The sequence below is a fragment of the Arachis ipaensis genome, chromosome B7, assembly GCF_059453495.1.
Source record: "Arachis ipaensis isolate K30076 ecotype BB chromosome B7, ASM5945349v1, whole genome shotgun sequence".
Lineage (NCBI taxonomy): Eukaryota > Viridiplantae > Streptophyta > Magnoliopsida > Fabales > Fabaceae > Arachis > Arachis ipaensis.
Genome location: NC_142442.1, coordinates 659,396 through 684,517, shown reverse-complemented (window position 1 = coordinate 684,517; position 25,122 = coordinate 659,396). Strand labels below are relative to the sequence as shown.

Below are 25,122 nucleotides of genomic sequence, written 5' to 3'. Positions count from 1 at the left end.
TATTGTTATAAGATACTTCAACTAAAAATAAACAAAAAGAAAAATATTGTGAATTTGGGATATGAAGATCTATGCCTATAGAGAAAAGAGGGATTACTGTAGAGAAGGGAATGATGATTAAATTTGGGGATTAAAATTTTTAATTTTGATTTAGGAACCAAATTGCACCATAAAAAGTTTACTAATCCACGTCAGCTAGTCGTTACCTGGCCAGCGTGTCACAAAGGAGTCCATATCAGCTTTCCGGTGTTGCCAGGTGGACGGAATGTGCCGGAAGGACGAATCTGAGTCTCGAAGTGCAACTTCAGGGACGAATATGGGTAACTTTTAAGTCCAGGGACTACTATGAGACTCGAGTGCAACTTCAGGGACCACTTTGAGGCTTATCTTTTTCACTTTTCGTTCCCCGCTCCTTCCTCCCTCTTCCCTCTGTTGTTCAGTCTCAGTAGCTGCGACCTCTTCCGTTCTATTATTCTGAAAATCAGACTGGACTGGCCGGTTCAACCGAATTAACCGGAAACCGATCATTTGTCTGGTCTAGTTGACCTTCAGAACCATTTTATAAAAAACCGGTTTAAAAACCGGCTAAACCGGTAGTTAACCGGCAAACCGAGCAAACCGGCCAGGTTTTTTCAAGCCTCGATTCGCTGATCCAACAATCAAAATAGTGTCGTTTTGATTCTAGCAAGGTTCTGAAATCTGGTTCGAATTGGCCGGTCAAACCGGTTGAACCGTCAACCGATGACAAATGCGATTCGATTAGAAGCAAAAACCGCCCAATTCAAAAACCGATATTAGACCGCTGAACTGGCCGGGAATTGGTCAATCGAACCGAACCGTGAACCGGCCGGTTTTTGAAATGGGAAATGAAAATTAAAAAACGGTGCGTTGAACCCCAATGCCTAACATTTGCAAGCACCCCTCTCGGCCTCTCCTCTCCAGCACACAGAAGCAGAACGCAGAAGCAGAAGTGCACAACGCGAAGCAGCAGTGCAACAGTTGGAGCTTCTGGCGCAACTTCTGTCAGGCACCGCCGCCGCCGTGCAGTCCGTGAAGCTAACGTCAGTCACCTCTGTTGGCGGCTTCGTGCAGCCACTTTCCGTCGCGCAGTGAGCTCGAAAATCGGAACCACCGCCAGCGCCGCTTTCCGTCGCGCAGTGTCTTCCCGCCGGCACCAGGTCTGTTTCCCCCTTCCACGCATCAGCCACTGTCTTGCCTGTTGCCAGCCACTGTCCCCGCCAGCTCTGCATTTTTTCAGGCTTCCAGCTTCTAACCCTAGGTATAATTTTTGTTCTTTGTAATAATAATAGTTGAAGCATTGATTAATTGTTCTAAATCTTGCTGTTGAAGGCTTGAAGCATGATTAATTGTTGGGTGCTAATTGCTAAACCTTAATCCCTTCCTTAGCTTATTCTTACTATTGTTGTTCTTGTCCTCATCATTGTCTTTGCCACATACCTGAGACTTCCTCATCATTATTAATTATTGATCAATCAGATTAAATGTTAGTATTCCTCTCCACTCCCTTACTCATGGAAGAATTTTTCTTACTTTTCATAGTCCAATTTCGTTTCATGTTATTTTTACTAAATGCAGTAAGATGTATACTAACATCTTTCTTAAAATGTATGTTTGGTCGTTTGGATTACTTTAGATTGATTTATAGTTTAAAGTTTATTAATAAGCACAGAATGAGTTAATCATGAAAAACACACTTTCATGAGTTAATTATCTTCAATATCAGTATCACTCACATAAACCACTCATATAACATAGTTATCACACACGCTACAAAAACAGAGGAATAGAGTTTCTTTACTAAATAATTCAATTAATTTCATTCTTGGCATGCATAACAAGGCTTTTCATTTCATTGCAAGAGTGGTGGTACATCTTGATAAAGCTATAATGATGTAAGCATGAATAAATCACAAGCTTGATATCTAACACACTTTATTCCACAAACAGAAAATTCACATGACAAAAGAATAAAAAAAAGAAAGAAAACACATGAAGCTTTACATAGCCTCTGATCTCCTCTGGTTGTTCTATTAGGCATATCCATAAACAAGTCTCGCAAGCCACAAGGGTTTAGATAAGTAAGGGATTAATTTATATATAGAGGTATTAGAAAGAAGCTTGATTTGGAGGCAATTAATTAATAATGACTAGCGATGATGTATTACATGATGATAATAATGATGGTGGTGGGTTTGCTTACAATACAGGAAATGAAGAGTAGTAAGATCAAAGGGGGTTAGTTGATAAGTCTAGTACTAATAATAAACAGTTTTGAGAAGGACCTCAGAGATAATAGATACTTTCATCTCTTTTTTTCCTTTGCCCACAAGTTGTATGTTGTTGCTGGTAGAGTATGAGTAGTCGTATTTGCACAATAAAAATTAAATCTAATTGTATATTTATAGATGATATTAATGGTGATTTAGATGAAAGTGGTGGTGGTGGTAGTAGTACATGTTATGCTGCACCACTTAATTTTTCTGGTTCAAGTATTTGATGATATCAACGAAGCAAATCTGCAGCAAGTTATGGCGGATTTTGATGATTGAGGATAAACTTGGATGTTGGCATTTTATGTTTGGTTGGTTATTTTTGTTATTTGACTTTTAAGTTTGTATTTGAATGAGATTATAACATTATGGTTTATGTAGTATTTTTAATTTGGATGATATTTTAAAGTTTATATTAGACTATAATTATATTTTAGTGTGTTTATTTATATTTTATTTATTATTTTATTATAAAACGGTTTTTTCGGTTCAATCACGGTCGAACCAGTTGAACCTATAAATCAGTGAACCAGTAATTAGAGCGGTTCGATGACTGGTTCGGTTTTTAGAACCTTGGATTCCAGAGAAACACGAGTTCAGTGCTGAATGACACCCCCTCCCCTTTCTCTCTCACAAACACAGCCTCACCAACCCTAGATTCTCCTAAACCCTATCAGAGCCACCATCACCATCTCCCCTTTCTTGCATTCTGCTCTTTTCCTCGCGTCGCCAGAAGCTAAGGTCGGTTCGGGGCTGTTGTTGGCGTTGCCGTTTCCCTGTCCGAACTCTCTCTGTCGCTGCTTTTCTGCTCCTTCACCGTTGGTCGTCACCGCTTCTCTGCTCCTCGCCGTGAGTCGTCGCTACTTGTCCCCTCGTTGCCGTGCGTCGTTTCTGCTTATCCCATCCTCGCCATTTTTGGCTGTGGCCCCTTCTCTACTTCCTGCCAATCTTGTCGTCGCTGCTTCTCTGCTCCACACCGTGTCTCACCGTCATTGCTTCCCTATTTCACGTTACTGAAGTTCCGAATTCGAATTTCTCTGTCTCTCTGCTCTCTGGCTCTATGCTGTCTTTTCCTCCCCTTTGCTGCCAATCCAGATAACGTAAAAACCTCCCCTTTATCCTCTTCAATAATGTTCAATTTGTTGTAATTGTATTATATTGTTTTCTTCTTCGTTTTGTTCTGAATATACATATGATGTATTATTGATGTTTCTGCTGAGTTTTGAGATATTAATTTTCTTAAGTTTTATTTGAATTCAGTCAGTTGATGTTGAATTAATTCTGCTGAGATGGAGTTATAAATTAAATTTGTTTTAAGTTTAATTTATTAATTATGCTGAGAATGATTTTTGCTGAGATTGATATGAATTAATTCTGCTGAGATTGAGTTATAAATCCAATCTGTTTTACTTGTTATTTTGCTGTTATTGATTCAAAAGAGAAACATGGCTACAATTCTGCATTGGATTTACTATATGCCTTCAAAATAAGGGTTGGGTGAAGTTCAGACAAGGAGATGGTTTACTCATAGGAAAAGAGAATGAAGTTAAGAAGCAAAGAACAAAAAGATTACCTAATTTATGAAAATGGAAAATTCAGGAATGGAAACCTAATTTATAAAGGTTATTTATGCTTCTTTATTGTGTTTTTGTCTTGTTTAGTTAATTTAATTGTTCAGTTTTTTTTGTGTTCTGGGCTTCTTACTGTGCTGTGGAATTGCTTCTTCCAGCTCAAATTGTAGACTATACTGATTTCTTTTCCACCTTACACCATACTAAAATTTGTGGCCTCAAATTTTGCTTGCCTATTATATCTGAAAATGATATTGTTTGACCAAGTTTAGAAGTCCTATTGCTAATATGTTATATATACATGAAGATTAAGAAACTGATATTGTTTAATTCATACAATGCTTTAATTATTCTGCACCCTATCTCACAATATATGTCACTTTGAATTTTTAATAATTTTAGGTTATATTTAATTAAACCGGTTCAACCACGGTTCGACTTCGGTTGAACCGTTGAATCATTAAACCAGTTACTTGACCGGTTCATTGACCGGTCCGGTTCTCGCAACCTTGATTATTCATGTGAGTATCTTTTTACTCATTCAGCTTCCAGTTTCCAACCGCTGTTACTTCATATTTAGTTACTCTGCAATTTTACTGCCAACTATTTTCTTTTTGCCCTCTTAAATTGATGTTGCGTTACTTCACTGTGCTGCGATTCAGCTCAATGTCTTTGTAAATCTGGTTTTATTGTTCGTTTCTTTCTTTCTTTATTTTTATTTCCTTCTATTTCTACCACTGTTAATATATAATTGTGTAAGAATTATTTATTCATGGGATTCGTTTGATAAAGATCAGGTGCTTTGTTGTGTAGTTTTACAAATTTAATTTTTATAGTACAAACCTTATATAATCCCTGTTTTGTTAGTATTATTAGTTTGATATGCACCATACTTTATATGTATTGTAGGGATGTCTTTTTTTTTTTTCTTTTACTTTTACTTTTCTGTCCTAGAGATTGTTTTGTAGGTGCTTTCTTTTGCAATTCCAATCTGATATGCTTTTTGTATATCAGGGAATTGTGTTGGATTTGTAATTTTTGAAGAGCAACATGTCACTTTGAACAGGCCGTGTGATGGAATTTGATGCAGGAAGCTTCTTTGATGTGTGCACTGTGCATAACTGCAAAAAAAGAAGGGCTTTAAAAGGCTTAATTACTCCACTGAATGAGAGCATGAGAGAAACGGAAGCTTCCTTGCCAATCTTGCACTCCCCTGGATACTATACCAAACCATCTCTGGAGGAGTTAGTGGCCCAGGAACTCCTTGACCCCGGTTATTGTACCCGAGTTCCTAATTTCACTGTTGGGAGGCTTGGTTATGGATCTGTCAGGTTTCTTGAGAAAACAGATGTCAGGGGGTTGGATCTAGATCAAATTGTGAAGTTTTATAAACATGAGATAGTTGTATACAGCGACGAAAATGATAAACCTGCAGTTGGTCAAGGCCTTAACAAGGCAGCTGAAGTAGTTTTAGTTCTAGATACTGAACTACTGAAGTCTAAAGACAGGAAAGATGATTTTCTTGTGAAAAAAGTAAAACAAAGTACTGAGAGGCAAGGAGCAAGATTTATTTCGTTCGACCTAACAACTGGTGAATGGAAATTCTTGGTAGATCACTTCAGTAGATTTGGGTTTGGCGAAGATGACGAGGAAGACATTGTCATGGATGATGCTGATGGTGAGATGTATGATGATGATAAAGAACCTTCCACAAATATGAACGGGATTGAACTTTCTCACTCTCTTCCAGCTCATCTAAGGCTTGACCCTGTTAAAATGAGAGAAATGAGATTATTGATGTTCCCACATGAAGAAGAGCCTGAGGAATTGAGTCATAAAGCATCCATCAGTAAGGAATATGCAAGGCCTTTGCAAAATTCTGCTCAGGCAATGCCCCATAGATCCACTCCACCAATTGCAAGGAAAACTCCATTTCCTTTACTTGAATATAAACATGGGAGTTTTGATGCAAATTCTCCTGGGTCTATTTTGATGGTTCAGCAACATAAGGGAATGCCTCTGAAGACAATAAAAGCGGAAGGTTTTAAGTTAGACCTCAAGCATGAAACTCCAGTGTCAACAAACTATGCTTGCAATATTGTAGATGCAGGTCTATTTATGGGGAAGTCATTCCGAGTTGGATGGGGACCTAATGGCATTCTTGTACATTCTGGTGCACCTATAGGAAGTGGTAGTGAATACAAGGTATTATCATCTGTTGTCAGTTTGGAGAAAGTTGCTTTTGACAATTTTGTTAGGGATGAAAATAACAAAGTGAGTGAGGAACTTGTTGAATCTGCCTTGATATCTCCATTAAATTTTCACAAAGAAATAAACCATGTGAAGGAAGAGGTTAGAATTGGTCCTTGCAAATTGAAACTTCTAAAGCTTGAAGCGAATTGTTCAATGTTGTCAGATATTTCACATGGCTACTGTGATATTATTGAGAGGCAATTGACTGTACCAGGGTTGTCTTCCACTACACGTTTGGGTTTAACACATCAAGTAATGACCTGGGAATTAATTAGAGTTCTTTTCTTCGATAGAAAACAAAAAGGTCAAGTAGAATCTTTGGGTGCTGACAATGAGGAAGATATGATGCAGGATATGAAGGAAGTTTATCAAGATGTTGACCAAGAAGCACTCCCACTTATGAGGAGGGCAGAGTTCAGTTATTGGTTGCGAGAGAGTGTTTCTTATCATGTTCAAAACCAAATAAGCTCTCTAAATGACTCTGATTATCTACAACATGTTTTTGTATTCCTCACTGGGCGGCAACTAGATGAAGCAGTGCAACTGGCAGCTTCCAAAGGAGATGTGAGGCTGGCTTGTTTGTTAAGTCAGGCGGGTGGTTCTACTGTGAATCGCTCTGACATTTCAAAGCAACTTGATATTTGGAGAAAGAAAGGTCTGGATTTTAGTTTCATTGAAAACGACAGAGTGAGGCTATATGAATTGCTTGCAGGAAATATTCATGATGCATTGCACGAGGTCGATATTGATTGGAGGAGGTTCTTAGGTTTATTGATGTGGTACAAACTGCCGCCTGACACATCATTGCCCATTGCTTTTCAGACATATAAGCATTTTCTTGATGAGGGAAGGGCTCCATATCCTGTTCCACTTTTTATTGATGAAGGACCATCAGAAGAGGCTATCAGCTGGAATGCAGATAAACACTTTGACATTTCATTCTATCTTATGCTTCTTCATTCTAGTGAAGAGAGAGAATTTAGCTTTTTGAAGGCTATGTTTAGTGCATTCTCTTCAACCCCTGATCCACTTGATTATCACATGATATGGCATCAACGAGCAGTCTTGGAAGCAGTGGGTGTTATCAAATCTAATGATCTTCATGTTCTAGACATGGGGTTCGTGTCTCAGCTTTTGAGCCTAGGGAAATGCCATTGGGCCATATATGTGGTCCTTCATTTACCCTTTCGAGAAGACTGTCAATTTCTTCATGTGAATTTGATTCGGGAGATATTGTTCCAGTACTGCGAAATTTGGAGTTCAGATGAATCTCAGCAACAGTTCATTGAGGATTTAGGCATTCCTTCAGAATGGATTCATGAGGCTCTGGTATGCATCATATGTCCTTCCTTATTTTATTTATTTATGAAGGAGTGTCCACAATGTGCATAATTTGTTTGAGTACCCTTTCAACCCTATCTTTCTCTTACAATCATCTTCTGGTACAGATGCTTTTACTTGTTGAGTTTCAAATTAATGATATTGACAGAAAAACCACGTGCACTTACAACACACCCACTCTTTAGACATACATAGAGGCGCTCATTATAGCCATCTTTTGTGTAAAACTGCATTAATTTGTTTTCTTGATCTTCCTGGCTGGTCATTGAATTCAATAATGCTTGAAGAATTTTGAAAGCTCTGGTGAATGATATTTTAGTAATACAAGCTCTTTGTTGTGATGCAGGCAATTTACTATAATTATAATGGTGATCTGCCAAAAGCTCTTGAGCACTTTCTTCAGTGTGCAAATTGGCAGAAAGCTCATACCATTTTCGTAACATCAGTTGCTCATAGTTTATTCTTGCAAGGTAATTCTTGTATACGCCTGTTACTTGAAAAAAATACTGATTAATTCTTATAAAAGACCTGTGCATTGTCACCTATAATTTTGGTGTGCTATTGTTTTGACCCATTATATTGTTTTGCATAGCTGAAAATTGCGAGAATTTTTCTCCTTAAATCCAAGCAAGTGCATCATCATAAGTAACTACTTTGATATCTTGTGCAGCCAAACACTCAGAGATATGGAGGATTGCAACATCCATGGAGGACCATAAATCTGAAATTGAGAATTGGGAGTTGGGAGGTGGAATATATATTTCATATTATTTGATGAGAAACTCACTTCAGGGAGACACCAATGCGATGACTCAATTGGTATGCCAATTTATAAAAGGAGGTCCCCCCCCCCCCCCCCCTTTTTTTTTTTAATTATCATTCATGTACACATTGATTATTCTAGAAGTGCAAATTTACCACACCATAGGATGGTATTTGGGGTACATACAATTAGGAGTTGTGAAAGTATGATTTGTTAAGTTTACAGTCAAATAAAAATAAAGGTGTGTCCTTAGCTTGAGCCTTCCTATTTCCTTTTATTTTTATGTTCTCAAAATCATAAACTTTCCTTTTTCAGGATTCTCTTCAAAGTAAAAATGCTGCCTGTCAGGAATTTGTCAGTCAGCTTAATGCATCATTGGCTGTTTGGGACCGCAAATTACCTGTTGATGCAAGGTATACGTTGCCCTCCAACTGCTTTTTGACCTATTTTAAGGTTGCATTATAGCTCGAATGCTGATCTTGTGGGTTGGTCAAAATACATGTATAGAGCCCTTTTCTCTTTGGAGATGCACTATTTTTGTGAAGAGGACCCGAAAAACATGATAAAGAATAAGGGAATATAGTAATTGATAAAATAATTTACATTTTAATTTAATAATTGGTATTTTGGCTTTTTGTTTTTGTAATATCTTCGTATACACACAACTTTAGTTCAGTAAATTCAGGACCGGTATCTTTTGCCATGTATATGCATGTTTTGAGCTATGCTGTGAGAAAGGTCATCTGTTCAATTGTTGTATCGATGCTTACTACTTTCTGTTGCAGATTGGTGTATTCAAAAATGGGGGGTGAGATATGTGATTTGCTGCTATCTGCTGTGGGCGAGGGTGCTAGCCGAGATGAACAGTTTAGCTGCTTTGACACTGCTTTCAGTGCACCGGTTCCAGAAGATGTTCGCTCTGGTCACTTGCAGGACGCAGTGTATCTGTTTACCAGCTTTCTCTCTGAGATTGCTACTTAATTCCAGAAGATATGTGATTTGCCTATTGCTTGTGATTTTTGAAATCAGAAAAGAAATGCGTGTTACAGGGGAGGGATTTTGATCTGCAATTGAGCCATGACCATGAATTTTGTGCCTTTTTGTGTTAATTGGTCTTGCAGGATTATGAAATGATGCTAAATGTGATTATAATATCATATTCATCCATTTTTTTTGGGAGCCCGTAGCTGTAACTTCCAAATTTCATTTTGCATGTGCTAGATCGTAGAATTATTGAACTTTATCAGAAGTGGGAACGTGTTACAAATAAAAATACTTTTTTTTTCTTAAACCTTACAAGGATATAGATTGTCGATAAATTTACGACATAATAACCTTCTATTTCTAAAATTATTTGAGTTCTTTAATTCTATATTAACACAAAAAATACGCTGGAACTGTGGTATGTAAAGGCAGAAATCACAGATACTTTGGGAGATTAGTCGTCCCTCTATTAAACATATAAAGGCTTTTCACAAGGACTATCCAAATAAGTCATTAACATGGAACTCAAAAAGAAATATATAAACTACTAATTTTCTCCATCCCATAGATGATCTATGACATCGAATCCTGCAGGGCCGTTCTTCACCTTGCGCTCCTGCTGGATTTGCCTAATCTTTTGGTAATCATCATTTGTAAGTGAAAAATCAAATATGTCTAAATTTTGTTTTATTCTTTCTTTATTGTAACTCTTCACCACAACAGTCACACCTTGCTCGTATAACCATCTTAGACTTACCTATAACCAATTCAAAAAGGATTATTAGTGCTTTAACGGAGAGTTAGAGAAATAATAATAATAATAATAATAATAATAATAATAATAAAGGACCTAATGCAATTATACCTGAGCCACAGTTTTTGCATGAGTTTGTGCAATGTTGTTGAGCAATTCACTGTCCATAACATCATTACTACCCCAACGGGTTCCTTGGGCTCCCAAAGGAGAATATGCAGTTATAATTATACCCTTGGCTTTGCAGTATTCTGTTAGATTCTTTTGTTGCCAGGAAGCATTCATCTCAACCTGTTTGTGTTTGTGGTGATGCCATTAATTAGTAGTGATCTAACATAAACACATGACTAAAATCATTAAGAGAGTGTAGTACTTGATTAACAGAAGGAGGAATTGTTGCAAAAGAGAGGAGATCTTCAAGTTTCTTGGTAGAAAAGTTGCTGACTCCAATTGATTTTGTAAGACCCATGTTCTGACATTCTTCCATTGAAGTCCATACACCCTTTAAGTCAAATGGTACCAAATCCTCTTCTTCAAAAGGAACTTTCCATATTCCAGGCTTGGCACTCATGGGCCAGTGGACCAAGTACAGATCTAAGTAATCTAATCTAAGAGTCCTGCATGCATCAACCAGTAATGTATATATAAGTAGAAATTAAATACTTGTGAATTTTAAGCAATAAAGAGTTGCATACTCAAGTGATTTTTGTAGAGCAGGAAGAACAAGGTGGGGATGGTTATCAGGTAACCATAACTTGGAAGTGATAAAAAGCTCATCTCTTGAGCCAATTAGACCAAGTTTAAGGGCTTCAGCGATGGCTTCTCCCACAGCCTGCTCAGACTCATAAAGAGAAGCAGTGTCAAAGTGCCTGTAACCGACCTTGATGGCCTCTATCACCGCCTGTTTGATGGCTTCGCCGTCGTTGGATTCGGCCGCAGTTCCTAGGCCTATCACGGGCATGCTGAATGATGATTGCAGAACAACATTTGGGACCGCTACTTTTGTTGTTGAGGACATGCTTCTTCTTCTTGCCTTGCTCTCTCTCAACTTACAATTCCTTTGTTTTTGTGTTTCATCAGCTCTGTCTGGTGACAATTTTTACCAATTTTTAATTGGTTGGTGATGATTCATTCATCTTATCCAAGAAGTTTGAAATTAAGCTTGTGAGCTTTCATGCATCAACTCTTTGGCATTATTCCACGCTTTGATTCTTAATATGTGATAGTTATCTATCCTTTAAATTATTCTCTTCTTTTTTTAACTAAAGTTGATAGCGGTGATCAGAATAATTTAAATGTGTAATTACCAGAATGGGCTTATCTAAAATATATAAAGTTGAGAATTATTGAACTTTATAAAAACAGGCTAATTTTTTTTATATTGATTAAATATATGTGTAATACATTGTTATTGAAAAATTAGGTGTTTTTTTATATAGTGTTTTTTTTTTATTGGTAATCGGAGGATCCAATTTGTTTAAAGAAAAAAATAAACTACAAATCGGAGGGTCCGATTTGTATTTTTTATTTTTTTTATTTTTAAAAATAAAAATCGGACGGTCCGATTTTAACATTAAAAATTTTTTTATTTTCGAAAACACAAATTGGACCGTCCGATTTATGATTATTTGTTTAAAAAATAAAACAAATTGGAGCCTCCGATTTGTCTTATCCATAATAAAGTAAAGCACTTCTCTTCTCACATCATTTTGAGATACACTCTTTTCTATCACACGAAAAAGAATTCGCGATAAAAACATACGCTAAGGGACAAATTTAAGGTAACAGAACGCACTATATATTTGAGTAATTGACCCTCAATGCAAAGGCAAAAGCAGATAAAATCATCAAAATAATTATTTCAATTTCAGTTATTTAATCTCACAAGTACAACAAAAACTAATAAAGCATCATCCCCAAACTAGTACAAGCCTTTGAAATTGGATGAGATGGTAGATTTATTGTAACAATAAAAATACCGAAACTTAAAGAAAATTAAAAGACATCAAAGACAAACTAAAACAAGATGCCTTCTTGTGAATAAATATCTAATTTTCTCCATCAAATAGGTCAGCAACAACAAAGGTAGTTGGATTGTTAACTGACTTGCGCGTCTGTTTGATTTGATTAATCTTTTGATAGTCATCATTTGTAAGTGAAAAATCAAATATTTCTAAGTTTTCTTTCATTCTCTCCTTGTTGTAGCTCTTCACAGCAAAGGTCACGCCCTGCTCGTACAACCATCTAAGACTCACCTATAACAAATTCAAAAGAATTACATAATTAATGGAGCGTTATATGTAGAATTGATTCATAGCTTGGATTTTTTATTCTACCTGAGCAACAGTTTTTCCATGAGCTTGTGCCACCTCTTTAAGCAATTCACTATCCATAACATCGTTACTGCCCCAAGAGGTTCCTTTGGCTCCCAAAGGAGAATATGCAGTTACAATTATACTCTTGGCTTTGCAATATTCTGTTAGATTCTTTTGTTGCCAAGAAGCATTCATCTCAACCTGTTGTGTATAGTGATCCAACATATGTTAATATAAATATAAATACATATAAATTAAAAATTTTATGGAGAAAATATATACTTGGTTAACTGCAGGAGGAATTGTAGCGAAAGAAAGGAGATGTTCAAGTTTGTTGATAGAAAAATTGCTGACTCCAATTGATTTTGCAAGACCTAATTTGTGACATTGTTCCAGTGAAGTCCAGACTCCCTTTAAGTCAAATGGCACCAAGTCATTTTCGTCATCATAAGAGGCTTTAAATAATCCGGGCTTGGCACTCATTGGCCAATGAATCAAGTAGAGATCTAAGTATTCTAATCCAAGATTCCTGCATATGAATTACAACAAGTCCATAAGTTATTCATTCGTATTATTGAACTTAATTAAAGTAATTAAGTAGGTCTTACTGAAGTGATTTGCGTAGAGCAGGAAGAACAAGATCGGGATGGTTATCAGATAACCATAGCTTGGAAGTGATGAAAAGTTCATCCCTGGAGCTTATGAGACCAAGTTTAAGAGCTTCAGCAATGGCTTCTCCCAGAGCCTGTTCGGAGCCATATATAGAAGCAGTGTCGAAGTGCCTGTAACCGAGCTTGATGGCCTCAATCACTGCCTGTTTGTGGACGTCGCCGTCATCGGTTTCGAAGGCGGCAGTTCCAAAGCCTATGACCGGCATGCTGAAGGATGATTGCAGGACAACATTTGGGATCGCTACTTGCGTTGTTGAAGACATTTCGAATATGAAGATCGGAATTAATTAATTAATAATAATAATTAGTTTGTTGATGATATATGGTGCTTGTAAATAAGTATTAATCATATATATATGGTGCAAGATCTAGAATACGTCTCTGCTTGCATCATCATTTGACAAGTTTAATAATTTGATATAGTGGTCATGGATGGTCATAGCTCTTTGGCTTTAAGAAAAAGTGTCAATTTAAATTGAATATTGTCCAACCGCCTCTGTTGACTCGCTGCAGGGCTAAAAGATAATTATATCATTACGGTTGGAATTTAGAAGTGACTCAAATAAGTTGCTCAATTTCTCAAAATAAGTTGAGCTCATATTTGAATTTCAATTTGAATTCATATGTTAAATTAGTTAAATTTGAGATTGAATAAGTTCATTTTATTATATAATTATATTATATTAATACACATATTATATATTTTGTACTTTTAATTTTTAATAATATATAATTTTAAATTATAAATTATATCATGAATAGAGTACTAAAACTCAATTTTCATGAGATAATTTTGAATTTAACCTGATTTAACTCATTTTCACTGACTTCCTAACAAGTTTTGTTCATACCTTTGTCAAGGATACGAGCTTGAGAGATCGGAAAAGTTAGAGATTCTAATTCCTAACTTCAAAAATGCTAGAATTAAGTCGTGACAATAATTTGTAAGACACTCCAAAGTTTAAGTTAGCAATGTATTAAATAATATGGTTTTTTTGTCATGGCTTACCTGTTAAATTTCCTTTTCTTTGATTGTAGTTTACACTTTACAGGGCAGAATTTTGATCTGCAATTGAGCCATGAACATGAATTTTGTGCCTTTTTCTTTCTTTTTAAGTGGTCTTGCAGGATTGTGAAATGATGCTAAATGTGATTAATTATAAAATTAAAATCATATTCACCCAAACTTCTTAAAATTTTTATCTTTCAATCCAAATTAATTTTGAATTCATCGTAATAAAATTGTAATCCTTTTTAAAAGTTCATGTCTTTTTTTAATTTAAACCAAAATTAAAGCGATAGTTATCTATCTTTTAAATTATTCTCTCTTTGAAAAAAGCTAAAGTGGTAGTTTTCTATTTTTTTTTTTACTTCTGTTTTTTTTCTCGGGAAAAAAAACACCTAAACGATAAATGTATAATAGTATTTGGATAGTATAGTGATCAAAACTAATTTTTAACGTATAATTACAAAAAAATGATAATATTTGGATAGTGGTGATTAAAAATAATTTAAATGTGTAATTACCAGACTGAATTTACTTAAAATATATAAAGTTAAGAAAACTTTATAAAAACATACGTTAAGGGACAGAAATTTAAGGTGTTATAATGTGTGAGAATCGAATGCAATCTGTTAAGGGACAGAAATTTAATGTGTGAGAATCGAGTGGGTTTGGCACTTTCAATGGAGGAGGGAATTCTGTCAATGAAAGACTGATATTTTAGATCAGCTGCTTCACATCTTGCAATCTGTTAGATTAGTTGCAGATGTATAAGACAGAGTGGTGTGAAAATTTGGTAAGGAAGGAGTTTATTTTATTAACTCATTTGTGCAGATTTTGCAAGAAGAGACCATGAATGAGAAGCTTGTGAGCTATACTTTCACGAAGAAAATTTAGAAAGGTCTAGTCCCATCGCGGGTTGAGTTGTTCGTTTGGTTTGTATTGATAGGCAGGGTCAACACAAAGGATCGGCTAAGTAGACTGAGAATCCTACAGCAGAATGATAATGTGTGCGTGTTGTGTAAAAAAGGTGTTGAAAACATACAACACTTATTTGTTACGTGTGAGCACTTGGCAGGTGTGGTGTGCATGGATATCGGCGTTTGGACAAGAGTGGACTGCTCCCGGTACTTTGAAAGACTACTTTGAGAGTTGGCGAGCTATGCCGATGAAAAGTGAGCAGCGCAAGTTTTGGCTAGTTGGGTTCTTCTCAGTAATATGGATTATTTGGTTACGACGGAATGAAGTCATATTTCAGAGCAAGACAACAGAAGTTGTAGAGTGTGTGGATCAATCGTTTTCATGTGCTACAGAGTGGTATAGAAAATAACTCATATGGTCGATGGCTATGCCGGAGATAACATAAGAGTTATTTATCTTTTATGATTTGTGTCTTTTGTTCCACTATGAGTGTTGAGCTCTTTTTTTTTAAAAAAAAAAACTTATGTTGAATTCACAACAGAACGCACTAATTGATAAACATACATTTGACCCTCATTGCAAAGGCAAAAGCAGATAAAATCATCAAAATAATTATTTCAATTTCAGTTATTTAATTTTACTAGTACAACAAAAACTAATAAAGCACCATGCATCCCAAAACTAGTACAAGTCTTTGAAACTGGATGAGAAGGTGGATTTATTGTAGCAATAAAAATGCTGAAACTTAAACTAAAGTACGAATGATTTGTTGTGAATACATATCTAATTTTCTCCATCAAATAGGTCAACTATAACAAGTGTAGTTGGACCATTACTTCCTTTCCGCGTCTGTTTGATTTGATTAATCTTTTGATAGTCATCATTGGTAAGTGAAAAATCAAATATTTCTAAGTTTTCTTTCATTCTCTCTTTATTATAGCTCTTCACCGCAAAAGTTACATCCTGTTCGTACAACCACCTAAGGCTCACCTGTAACAAATTCAAAAGAATTACATTAGTTAACTGAGTTCTTTAATAAAATGATTAATGGAGAGTTATATGTAGTGATGCCAAACAAATAAACAAGCTTAGAACTAGAATAATTGATGCATATCTTTGTTTATTTTTTTTTACCTGAGCAACAGTTTTCCCATGAGCTTGTGCAACGTCCTTGAGCAATTCACTACCCATAACATCGTTACTATCCCAAAAGGTTCCTCTTGCTCCCAAAGGAGAATATGCAGTTACAATTATACCCTTGGATTTGCAGTATTCTGTTAGATTCTTTTGTTGCCAGGAAGCATTCATCCCAACCTGTTGTTTTGTTTGTGGTGTTTCCAATTATAAGTAGTGATCCAACATTTATGAATATAAACACATAAATAAAAATTTTTATGGAGAATATATTATGTACTTGATTAACCGCAGGAGGAATTGTAGCAAAAGAAAGGACGTGTTGAAGTTTTTTGATAGAAAAGTTGCTGACTCCAATTGATTTTGCAAGACCCAATTTGTGACATTGTTCCATTGAAGTCCAGACCCCTTTTAAGTCAAATGGCACCAAGTCATTTTCGTCATCATAAGAGGCTTTAAATAATCCGGGCTTGGCACTCAATGGCCAATGAATCAAGTAGAGATCTAAGTATTCTAATCCAAGATTCCTGCATATGAATTATCAGAAGTCCATAAGTTATTCATTCGTATTATTGAACTTAATTAAAGTAAAAATAAATGACCATCTGTACCCAGAAAAGATGAAAACGCTAACATATATATCTATATTAGATCGAAACTAAATTTGTACCTATGCAAGATGCCAAGATGCCCTTCGTGTGACAAAAGTATCCTGTCTTTGGAGGGTTGGAGTGTCATATAGGATATTTTTGTCACACGAAGGACATCTTGCATGGGTATAAGTTTAGTTTTAATCTAGTGTGGATACGTATGTCAGCATTTTCATTTTTCATGGATACAAATGGTCATTTATTCATTAAAGTAATTATGTAGGTCTTACTGAAGTGATTTGCGTAGAGCAGGAAGAACAAGATCGGGATGGTTATCAGATAACCATAGCTTGGAAGTGATGAAAAGTTCATCCCTGGAGCTTATGAGACCAAGTTTAAGAGCTTCAGCAATGGCTTCTCCCAGAGCCTGTTCGGAGCCATATATAGAAGCAGTGTCGAAGTGCCTGTAACCGAGCTTGATGGCCTCAATCACTGCCTGTTTGTGGACGTCGCCGTCATCGGTTAAGGCAGCAGTTCCAAAGCCTATGACCGGCATGCTGAAGGATGATTGCAGGACAATATTTGGGATCGCTACTTGCTTTGTTGAAGACATTTGGAATATGAAGATGGGAATTAATTAATGGATGCTAAGTTATGAGTATATGGAATAATAATCAATTTCTTGATGATATATGGTGCAATGTACATGTATCCCTCTTTATATATATGGTGCAAGATCTAGATATACGTCTCTGCTTGCATCACCATTCCAAGGAAAATCCAATCCAATAATAATAAGAGAAACGTTGATTTAAATAGAATCAAGTTTATTCCATTCTCCAGCCGTCTCTGTTGTTGACTCACTGCAAGGCTTAATGTTGATGATACAATTACTGTTGGAATTTCCAAGTAACTCAAATCAGTTTCAACTTCGTTTCTCAAAATAAGTTGAGCTCATTTGTTTTTTTAACTAAATTTAAATTTGAATTTATATTAAATGAATTTAATTAAAAATTAAATAAGTTTATCTTGTTATATAATTATATTTATATAAATAAATATATTATAGATTTTATACTTTTAATTTATAATAATAATATATAATTTTATACATATATTAATAAAAAATATAAATTATCATTAATAAACAAACATTATATATAATTGATAATTTTTTATGGCAGCCACTCGCCCACTCGTATACACACGTCATAAACGTTCCTTTTTACGGATGATAAAGTGGATAAGTTAGCTTACTAACATATGTTCATTGTCCATTCATCAGCGTTTACGGATGTAAGGAATCAAGGACAAAATTCTAATTGATTAAAATTATCAAAATATTTATTATAATTAATGAAATATCTAATTTATTATTATTTTTATTTTTTATTATTAATAAATATGATAAATGAATAATAAAATAATAATTTATAAAATAAAAAATAAATTTTATAATTAAATAATATATAAAAAATTAATTTGTAGTTAAAATTAAATAAAAATTATTTAATGTTTATTAAAAAACTTAAAAAACATATTTTGTTTATGAAACCACGGTATAAAACTATCGAATCCGATACCTGATCTTTCAATATTTTTACTAAAATAAACTATAAAGTGAAGAGAGAGAAATTACAAGTCTAAATAGCACTACTGAATAATAACAAAATGGAGATAAACATGTTTTCATTAAAATTTTACTATAAGGAAGAACAAACACACTACAAATAATCTTTTAAAATAATAATAAAAACACTAAAGAAATGAGCTAGAATAACACCAGACGGGAGGACACGTGAACTTTTCTTCGTCTAATAGTGTTTGACAACTTCCATCGTCCAAGTTGAAGATGCCAATATCTTGATATTCGGCACAGTCCAGCGATTTCAATTCTATTAGGTTATCTGTAAAGTAGATTTGATTTCCTTTGGTTTGAAGACTTGCAGGCAGCATTTGAACAGAAGAGTTGAGTCCAATCATCAGTGCGTAATTTTTCAAACTATCTAGTCTGGACCATTCTTTTGCATTCTTCTTTAATTCATAGATATCAAATTTGTAAGTCCAGTGACTTCCAGGCATAAAATGTCTCGCCAACATCAATAAACTTCCGTTAGCACACCCAACCAAATATTTAAGCTGGTAAGGACCCAGCGCAGCATCAGAGGGAGGTTTGGCTTCATGAATACCACCTACAGGCCCTGATTTTGTGTTTGTATCAAATTCGTATAGCTGGCCACCTTCGTCTACTGCATATATCTTCTCTCCAAAAAATATGACATCATGAAACGATATGACATCATGAAACGACGGTTTTCTAGTTAAAAGATCTAACCATCTCTTATCATTTGGTTTGTAAAAGGCTAATGTACAACGAGGTCCATATATGGCCACTGCCAAAAAATCTTCATTGTCATTGCTAGGACATGAATTTATAATAACCTTCCAAACCTGGCCACTATTTATGAAACTACTCGATATCCGCAAATTATCCCCATTGTCATCATCCCAATCCCAAACAGTATATTCAAAGCCATAATTGTTAGGATTGTAGTCAACTATATCCGGAAAAGTTGATATTGGAGGAAGATCTAAACGGACCTTTGTAAATGCATTTAACATATACATCGAACCTTGGTATATATCTAGGACGATCAACCATCCACCAAAAGAACCACGGATCAATTTGTTCTGCATCTCTGGTAGCTTGAGATGGTGGATCTCGTCTTCATCAAGAGACTGAATATCAAGCGGTACTTCACCAGCAATAGGTAAGTTCATGAGATGGTAGATCTCCTCGTCTTCATAAATATGAGTACTGGAAGATTCTTCAGGTACCAGCAGCCACAAAATCTTGCTGGAGATCTCTGGAAGTTTCAAGCTCCATTGCTTGCAAACTAAACGAAGTTGGATGAAATCATCGTACGAATAGAAGTGCTCTACAATTTCCTTCAAGATGTCATCATGAATGTTTGCCCATCCATCAATGTCGTCACCCATATCTCAGACTCGAGCTATGTTATTCCCAGATGAGACGCAAACTGCAGAAGCCAGGATTTGTTTGAAGTTCGCTGTGTTTGGTACGTATATATAGGATTTGTTTGAGCCTCTTAAAAAATATTAATTTTTTTTTTAAAGGATCTTTAAAAAAATATTTTATATTTAGAATTTGGGTAAATTTTTAAGAAAAGATCTTTTTTTGAGTTATCTTTTTTTAAAAGATTTTATGAAAAAGTAAAAGTAATTTTATATTTGGATATTTAATGCAAAAAAATCTTTTTATCTATCAATTATGTTTGAGTATAACAATATAAAAGTACTCTTTTGTTTATTTATTATATGAAAGACATATTTTTTTAAGGAAAAAAAATCTTTTAAAAAAAGATGTAAATTACAGCTTCTCAAAAAAGATTTTTTTTTTATTTTTCTAATATTTTTATTTTTACTATTAGAAATTTGCAAACACACTAAAAAATAAAAAAAAATCTTTTTTTATCAAAATAATGGCGCTCAAACAAGCACTTAAATATCTGATATAAAAATATTTTTTACTTAATAATTATATTTAGATATAATAATATAATTTTTTTTAATTTATTATGTTAATAATATATTTTTTAAATAAAGAAATTTTAAAAATATATAAATTATAATTTTTTTAAAAAATATTTTTTTATTTTGCTAATATTTTTACTTTTATTATTAAAATTTTGTTAAGCACACTAATTTTTTTTCTAATAATTGAATAATACCTAAACAAATTCAGTGTGTCTTGTTTGTTGCATATCTCTGTCTATTTATTTTGGGTAGATTTTATCCCGTCTTATTTAATTTTAAATTTCAAATTTTGTTGAAAAATTAAAATTAAATTGAGGAAGATATATAACTAGTTTTTCTTGGGGACGCTATCAAATATGAGTTTGGAATCTATCTATTTAATACAGTAATAGTGTGATACCTCACATGATCATATTGGAAATTTGGGATCTGTATCATTAATAATTTATTGTTCAAAACTTTTATTTAACTTTTTAGAGGAAAAATCTAATTTACTAATCTTTCTGTTTCTTCCTTTATTAACTTCTCTTGCAATGAAGTGCAATTCCTTCTTATTTCCGAAATAATTGAATTCAGTTCTTCTTCCTTGATTTAGTGTTAATCCACGTTGATGGTTACCCAAACAACAAAGAATCTTGGTTCCATCTTTGGTCTCAAACTCAAATAATTAACCGAAACAAGCATTGATGCCAACACATAACATACCAACTCAAGGAGCTTAAACAACATCTTAACTAACCTTATAATTGAATCTGTCTTTCCTTTTGGACTTTTCATTTAGCAAGGCTTCAATATCCTCTCTAGTGAACTCTATAACACCATAATCCGACCCAGCATTGCTAGGTGGATAGGGCCATATTGTTGATCATTTCCACCATTTACAACTGCAAAAGATGGCCTTACTCTTCCATTAATAGGAGTTCCCACCATTTTTCTTGAACCCTTTTCAGCTCTACTAGCTCCTCTTGGTCTTTGTCTATGAGGATTTCGTCACCCACTAACTAAACAAAGTCACAACAAACAAAAAAATCAACAAAAATCATGAAATCAATAAATTATCAACAAGAATTAAAAAATTGCAGAGCCAGAAATTCAAAAATAGCAGCGGTATCCATGCTTGCACCTTCAGAAATCAAAACAGAAAATAAAAAGAAAAACACAAAGCAGCAACCAGAGCCAGAACCCAGAAATCAAATAATTATTTAACAAAAAATAAAAAACACAACATAGCAGCAAACCAAAGCGAGCAAATCAATTATTTCAACAAAAACACAAAATTCCTATAATCATTTAAAACTACGTATTTATAAACGTTATAATATTTTTGTAAATTTAAAACTGCATGTATTATTATAAAAAAAAATATTACAAAAAAAATACGTGTATTATTATAAAAAAAATTATGATTAAAACAATATCAATTTAATTTTTATTTTTAAATTAACCCAATTTTTAAAAGTTATATCTTATCCTACGTATTTAAAATTAGTGATTCGAAATTGATTAGTACATCATTTTTTTTTAAATTAACCCATTTGAATTTGTATTTAAAGAGAGTACATAAAAAAAATAGATCAAATTAGATTGATTTAAATTAAAAAAAAAATTGTACGTGTTCAGTTATACGATGAGAAAAAAAAAATGTCAAAAACCTTTAATACATGCTCAGTTATTGTATTAAAACAAACGTGGAATTGATGGAACAGATAAAACAGAAAAAAATGAAAAAAATAATTCCGTTTCTTCTCATTATGAAATCAGACCACGTAATTTTTCATCTTGATCACATCACTTTTAATCCCTAATATTCTCTCACATAATTAATGTTTCAAATGTTTACACGTAACTTTTAATTCCTCGTAAAACCTTATTTCAAGTTTAAATCAATCCAATTCTATCTATTTTTTATGTACTTTTTTTAGTTCTAATTTAAATATGTTAATTTTTAAGAAAATAATGTTTTGCATGTTGATATATATGTTTTTTTACGAAAATATCGTAACATTATATATAAAAATTATTTTGCTCGCACGCATTATGGGTGCATCCGATATATGACAAGAAATACATTTTAATAAATACTTCCACGTTTATTTAAATAGTAAATATTATATTTATTTAATTTAAATAAAAAATTTCAGCATTCATTCAGAGCACGCATTTTTTTTTTTCAAAACGCCACGCCGCATTAAGCAAACTGGTCGCGATTTTTAGTGGTGAACCGAATCACTTGTAATGCTAATTTTTGGTTGGACCGGTTCAACCAACTGATCTAATCCAATTTTGAAAACCATGGGTCAAATAGGAGGCCAGGGGTAGATCTAATACAAGAATTGTGTATATAAACTGGCTGACCCTATATCCCTCTTTAGCGGTTATTAGGCTTGTGAAAAATGGATCGGGTCATGTACCTTTCTTATTAGAAAACACCCCACAAATGGAGGCTATAAAGAGAAGGTTTAAATTCTAAGTAAGATGGTGCGAGAACAAAAAAGCTAGAGAAGTCATTAAAGAAGCTTGGGGCATTAATTTTAGTAGATCAACAATGTATATACTGGCCCAGAAAATCAAGACATGCAGACACGAATTGGTTTAATGACAATGCTCTAGTAAATATAATTCAAAGAAGGTTATAGAAGAATTGCAACAGGAATTAGAATTGCTGAGAGAAGTTGAGAGTATTGGGGTGGTTCTTCTCTGCCTCGCCTCTGGTCCTTGTCCTTGTCTCTATTCTTCGTCAATCTCATTATCATCGTCTCTTTTCCTTATGTTTATATACATCTTCATAGCTTGTCATTTTATTTTCGTTTCTTTTGATCAGCAGGTAATAATATTTGTGCATATCAAGTTATATAGGTCTCTTCCGACTGTATCATATGTCATTAAATACATCCATTATATTACGCGAAACTTATACAAAAGAATTACAATAAATTAAATCACTGATTGAAGAATGCTTCATTCCATCTATAAACTCATTAACAACAAATCAACTACAATCACTCAAATATGTAGACAATAATTTAAAACTAAAGCTAAATATTTAAAACATCAATCAAATATACTTATCCAATCTGGCACATAACACAAAACCTGATGAATGAGTGTGGTATCTAATTTTCTCCATCAAATAGGTCAGGAAGATCGAAAGCAGCAGGACCGTTCTTCAGTTTGCGCTCCTGTTTCATGTGATTAATCTTTTGGTAGTCATCATTTGTAAGTGAAAAATCAAATATATCTAGATTTTGTTTCATTCTCTCTTTGTTGTAGCTCTTCACTGCAAAAGTCACACCTTGCTCGTACAACCATCTAAGACTTACCTATAACCAATTTAAATGAATTACATCATTAGATAGGTGAGTTACGTTGTAAATGGTTCTCTATACATAATGTAAACTCAAAATTGATGCACAACTTTAATTATTTTTCATTTTTTTTTGTTTACCTGAGCAACAGTTTTACCATGAGCATGTGCAATTTGCTTGAGCAATTCACTGTTCATAACATCATTACTACCCCAACTGGCTCCTTTGGCTCCCAAAGGAGAATATGCAGTTATCACAATATTCTTGGTTTTGCAATATTCTCTTAGATTCTTTTGCTGCCAGGATGGATTCAACTCCACCTATTTATTGTGTGATTAGTGTGGAACGGTATTTAATTTAGTGATCCAATGAATAAAATCAATGTTTATGTGTATAATTAATATGAATAAAAAAAATTACTTGATTAACTGCAGGAGGAATAGTAGCAAAAGAGAGGAGATGTTCAAGTTTCTTGGTAGAGAAGTTGCTAACTCCAATTGATTTTGTGAGGCCCAAGCTGTGGCATTTCTCCATTGAAGTCCAAACACCCTTCAAGTCAAATGGCAGCAATTCGTCTTCATTATAAGGAAATTTTCTTATTTCAGGCTTTGCACTCATTGGACAGTGGACCAAGTAAAGATCCAAGTATTCTAATCCAAGATTCCTGCATGCATGAATCAATCAGAGTTTATTATATATTCATCAATCATGCCTTCTCAACATTTACTTTAATAATATCTGATCTGATTAATTATGAAAATAAAATGATCTTACTGAAGTGAGTTTTGTAAAGCAGAGAGAACAAGATGGGGATGATTATCGGAGAGCCATAACTTGGAAGTGATGAAAAGTTCATCTCTGGAATTTATGAGGCCAAGTTGAAGGGCTTCAGCAAAGGCTTCTCCGAGAGGCTGTTCGGAATCATAGATGGAAGCGGTGTCAAAGTGCCTGTAACCGAGCTTGATGGCCTCAATGGCCGCTGCTTTGATGGTGTCGTTGTCGTTTGCTTCGGAGCCAGTTCCAAAGGCGATCACCGGCATGCTGAATGATGGTTGTAGGACCACATTTGGGACAGGAACCGATGCTGGTTTTTCTGTTGAAGACATTGTATATGCAATGTGGAAATGCTAAGATTCTTTCATTATATAGTCCAATGAAGCCGCCCTTAAGGTAAAAAATATGGTATTTAATTACCTGTTACGTCTATGCATGCATCATCAGCACGCACCTTTCGTTTTTTATTTGTTTCGTATCCAAGCTTAACTCATGTAGATAACTACACCAGGAATATTTATTATACTATCTCATGCATTATATATATTTTCTTTTCTTTTATTAAGTTAACGTGTATTCTAATATGTAACACTTAGGCTGCATTTATTTATAGATATAGGACATTACACAGAGACACAAAATCATGTTTGATAGAGGAGATATGAACAGAGATAATGTATCTAGGAACACTGAATTAATGTATTTTATATCCATCCTAATAGGAAGGATACGAAGACACTAATATGGAATACAATTTATTTTTCATTAATTTTATTAATTTTTTATAATTATATTTTTTTATTATTATATTTTTCGTCTCAAATTTTTTGAATAAAAAAAAATGAGAATAAATTAGATTTTCATAATTTGTTCTAGTTTATTACCCAACAGAAT

The 25,122-nt window shown here is 34.0% G+C and overlaps 6 protein-coding genes across 9 annotated transcripts; 1 reads left to right on the top strand and 5 right to left on the bottom strand.

Annotated features, from left to right (window-relative positions):
- The first annotated feature begins 900 nt into the window (after nucleotides 1-900).
- SAR3 (SUPPRESSOR OF AUXIN RESISTANCE 3) lies at nucleotides 901-9,398 on the top strand. Of its 4 annotated transcripts, XM_088493872.1 has the most exons (7): nucleotides 998-1,279; nucleotides 4,265-4,383; nucleotides 4,877-7,444; nucleotides 7,803-7,926; nucleotides 8,127-8,275; nucleotides 8,535-8,632; nucleotides 9,005-9,398. In XM_088493872.1, the coding sequence occupies exons 3-7, from the start codon at nucleotides 4,937-4,939 to the stop codon at nucleotides 9,198-9,200; spliced, it is 3,075 nt and encodes a 1,024-aa protein (XP_088349998.1). In that variant the 5' UTR covers nucleotides 998-1,279; nucleotides 4,265-4,383; nucleotides 4,877-4,936; the 3' UTR covers nucleotides 9,201-9,398. The 4 variants fall into 4 exon arrangements, with proteins under 4 accessions (XP_088349999.1, XP_088349997.1, XP_088349998.1 ...); XM_088493873.1 differs by lacking the exon at nucleotides 4,265-4,383 and having other exon boundaries at nucleotides 901-1,279; nucleotides 4,929-7,444; XM_088493871.1 differs by lacking the exon at nucleotides 4,265-4,383 and having other exon boundaries at nucleotides 904-1,279.
- Nucleotides 9,399-9,648: 250 nt separating this feature from the next.
- LOC110262349 (NAD(P)H-dependent 6'-deoxychalcone synthase) lies at nucleotides 9,649-11,258 on the bottom strand. The gene is made up of 4 exons (XM_016310221.3): nucleotides 10,653-11,258; nucleotides 10,331-10,574; nucleotides 10,069-10,248; nucleotides 9,649-9,960 (listed from the first exon to the last, which is right to left on the bottom strand). Exons 1-4 carry the CDS (start codon nucleotides 10,973-10,975, stop codon nucleotides 9,751-9,753), a joined length of 957 nt encoding a protein of 318 aa, XP_016165707.1. The 5' UTR covers nucleotides 10,976-11,258; the 3' UTR covers nucleotides 9,649-9,750.
- A 538-nt stretch (nucleotides 11,259-11,796) lies between these two features.
- Nucleotides 11,797-13,386, bottom strand: LOC107608427 (NAD(P)H-dependent 6'-deoxychalcone synthase). The gene is made up of 4 exons (XM_016310220.3): nucleotides 12,881-13,386; nucleotides 12,555-12,801; nucleotides 12,294-12,473; nucleotides 11,797-12,212 (listed from the first exon to the last, which is right to left on the bottom strand). The coding sequence occupies exons 1-4, from the start codon at nucleotides 13,204-13,206 to the stop codon at nucleotides 12,006-12,008; spliced, it is 960 nt and encodes a 319-aa protein (XP_016165706.1). The 5' UTR covers nucleotides 13,207-13,386; the 3' UTR covers nucleotides 11,797-12,005.
- Nucleotides 13,387-15,467: 2,081 nt separating this feature from the next.
- LOC107608430 (NAD(P)H-dependent 6'-deoxychalcone synthase) lies at nucleotides 15,468-17,228 on the bottom strand. Its single transcript, XM_016310224.3, has 4 exons — nucleotides 16,882-17,228; nucleotides 16,282-16,528; nucleotides 16,002-16,181; nucleotides 15,468-15,857 (listed from the first exon to the last, which is right to left on the bottom strand). The coding sequence occupies exons 1-4, from the start codon at nucleotides 17,202-17,204 to the stop codon at nucleotides 15,651-15,653; spliced, it is 957 nt and encodes a 318-aa protein (XP_016165710.1). The 5' UTR covers nucleotides 17,205-17,228; the 3' UTR covers nucleotides 15,468-15,650.
- A 1,099-nt stretch (nucleotides 17,229-18,327) lies between these two features.
- LOC107608426 (putative F-box protein At4g22165) lies at nucleotides 18,328-19,591 on the bottom strand. The gene has a single exon (XM_021106706.2). The coding sequence runs from the start codon at nucleotides 19,589-19,591 to the stop codon at nucleotides 18,350-18,352; it is 1,242 nt and encodes a 413-aa protein (XP_020962365.1). The 3' UTR covers nucleotides 18,328-18,349.
- A 3,488-nt stretch (nucleotides 19,592-23,079) lies between these two features.
- Nucleotides 23,080-24,566, bottom strand: LOC107608429 (NAD(P)H-dependent 6'-deoxychalcone synthase). Its single transcript, XM_016310222.3, has 4 exons — nucleotides 24,229-24,566; nucleotides 23,875-24,118; nucleotides 23,595-23,774; nucleotides 23,080-23,469 (listed from the first exon to the last, which is right to left on the bottom strand). Exons 1-4 carry the CDS (start codon nucleotides 24,558-24,560, stop codon nucleotides 23,263-23,265), a joined length of 963 nt encoding a protein of 320 aa, XP_016165708.1. The 5' UTR covers nucleotides 24,561-24,566; the 3' UTR covers nucleotides 23,080-23,262.
- Between the last annotated feature and the right edge of the window lie 556 nt (nucleotides 24,567-25,122).

Bases quoted from the DNA above. Each gene is read 5' to 3' on its own strand.
- LOC110262349 (XM_016310221.3), bottom strand. From the start codon at position 10,975: ATGTCCTCAACAACAAAAGTAGCGGTCCCAAATGTTGTTCTGCAATCA. The intron at 10,575-10,652 runs GTATGCAACTCT...TGATGCATGCAG, and splicing joins GCTCTACAAAAATCACTTGA to GACTCTTAGATTAGATTACT. The intron at 9,961-10,068 runs GTATAATTGCAT...AATTGGTTATAG, and splicing joins ATGCAAAAACTGTGGCTCAG to GTAAGTCTAAGATGGTTATA.
- LOC107608426 (XM_021106706.2), bottom strand. From the start codon at position 19,591: ATGGGTGACGACATTGATGGATGGGCAAACATTCATGATGACATCTTG.
- LOC107608430 (XM_016310224.3), bottom strand. From the start codon at position 17,204: ATGTCTTCAACAAAGCAAGTAGCGATCCCAAATATTGTCCTGCAATCA. The intron at 16,182-16,281 runs GTACATAATATA...ACAAAACAACAG, and splicing joins TTCCTCCTGCGGTTAATCAA to GTTGGGATGAATGCTTCCTG. The intron at 15,858-16,001 runs GTAAAAAAAAAT...AATTTGTTACAG, and splicing joins ATGGGAAAACTGTTGCTCAG to GTGAGCCTTAGGTGGTTGTA.
- SAR3 (XM_088493873.1), top strand. From the start codon at position 4,937: ATGGAATTTGATGCAGGAAGCTTCTTTGATGTGTGCACTGTGCATAAC. The intron at 7,927-8,126 runs GTAATTCTTGTA...TATCTTGTGCAG, and splicing joins TCATAGTTTATTCTTGCAAG to CCAAACACTCAGAGATATGG. The intron at 8,633-9,004 runs GTATACGTTGCC...TTTCTGTTGCAG, and splicing joins AAATTACCTGTTGATGCAAG to ATTGGTGTATTCAAAAATGG.
- LOC107608429 (XM_016310222.3), bottom strand. From the start codon at position 24,560: ATGTCTTCAACAGAAAAACCAGCATCGGTTCCTGTCCCAAATGTGGTC. The intron at 23,775-23,874 runs GTAATTTTTTTT...CACAATAAATAG, and splicing joins TTCCTCCTGCAGTTAATCAA to GTGGAGTTGAATCCATCCTG. The intron at 23,470-23,594 runs GTAAACAAAAAA...AATTGGTTATAG, and splicing joins ATGGTAAAACTGTTGCTCAG to GTAAGTCTTAGATGGTTGTA.
- LOC107608427 (XM_016310220.3), bottom strand. From the start codon at position 13,206: ATGTCTTCAACAACGCAAGTAGCGATCCCAAATGTTGTCCTGCAATCA. The intron at 12,802-12,880 runs GTAAGACCTACT...ATTCATATGCAG, and splicing joins GCTCTACGCAAATCACTTCA to GAATCTTGGATTAGAATACT. The intron at 12,474-12,554 runs GTATATATTTTC...TATACACAACAG, and splicing joins TTCCTCCTGCAGTTAACCAA to GTTGAGATGAATGCTTCTTG.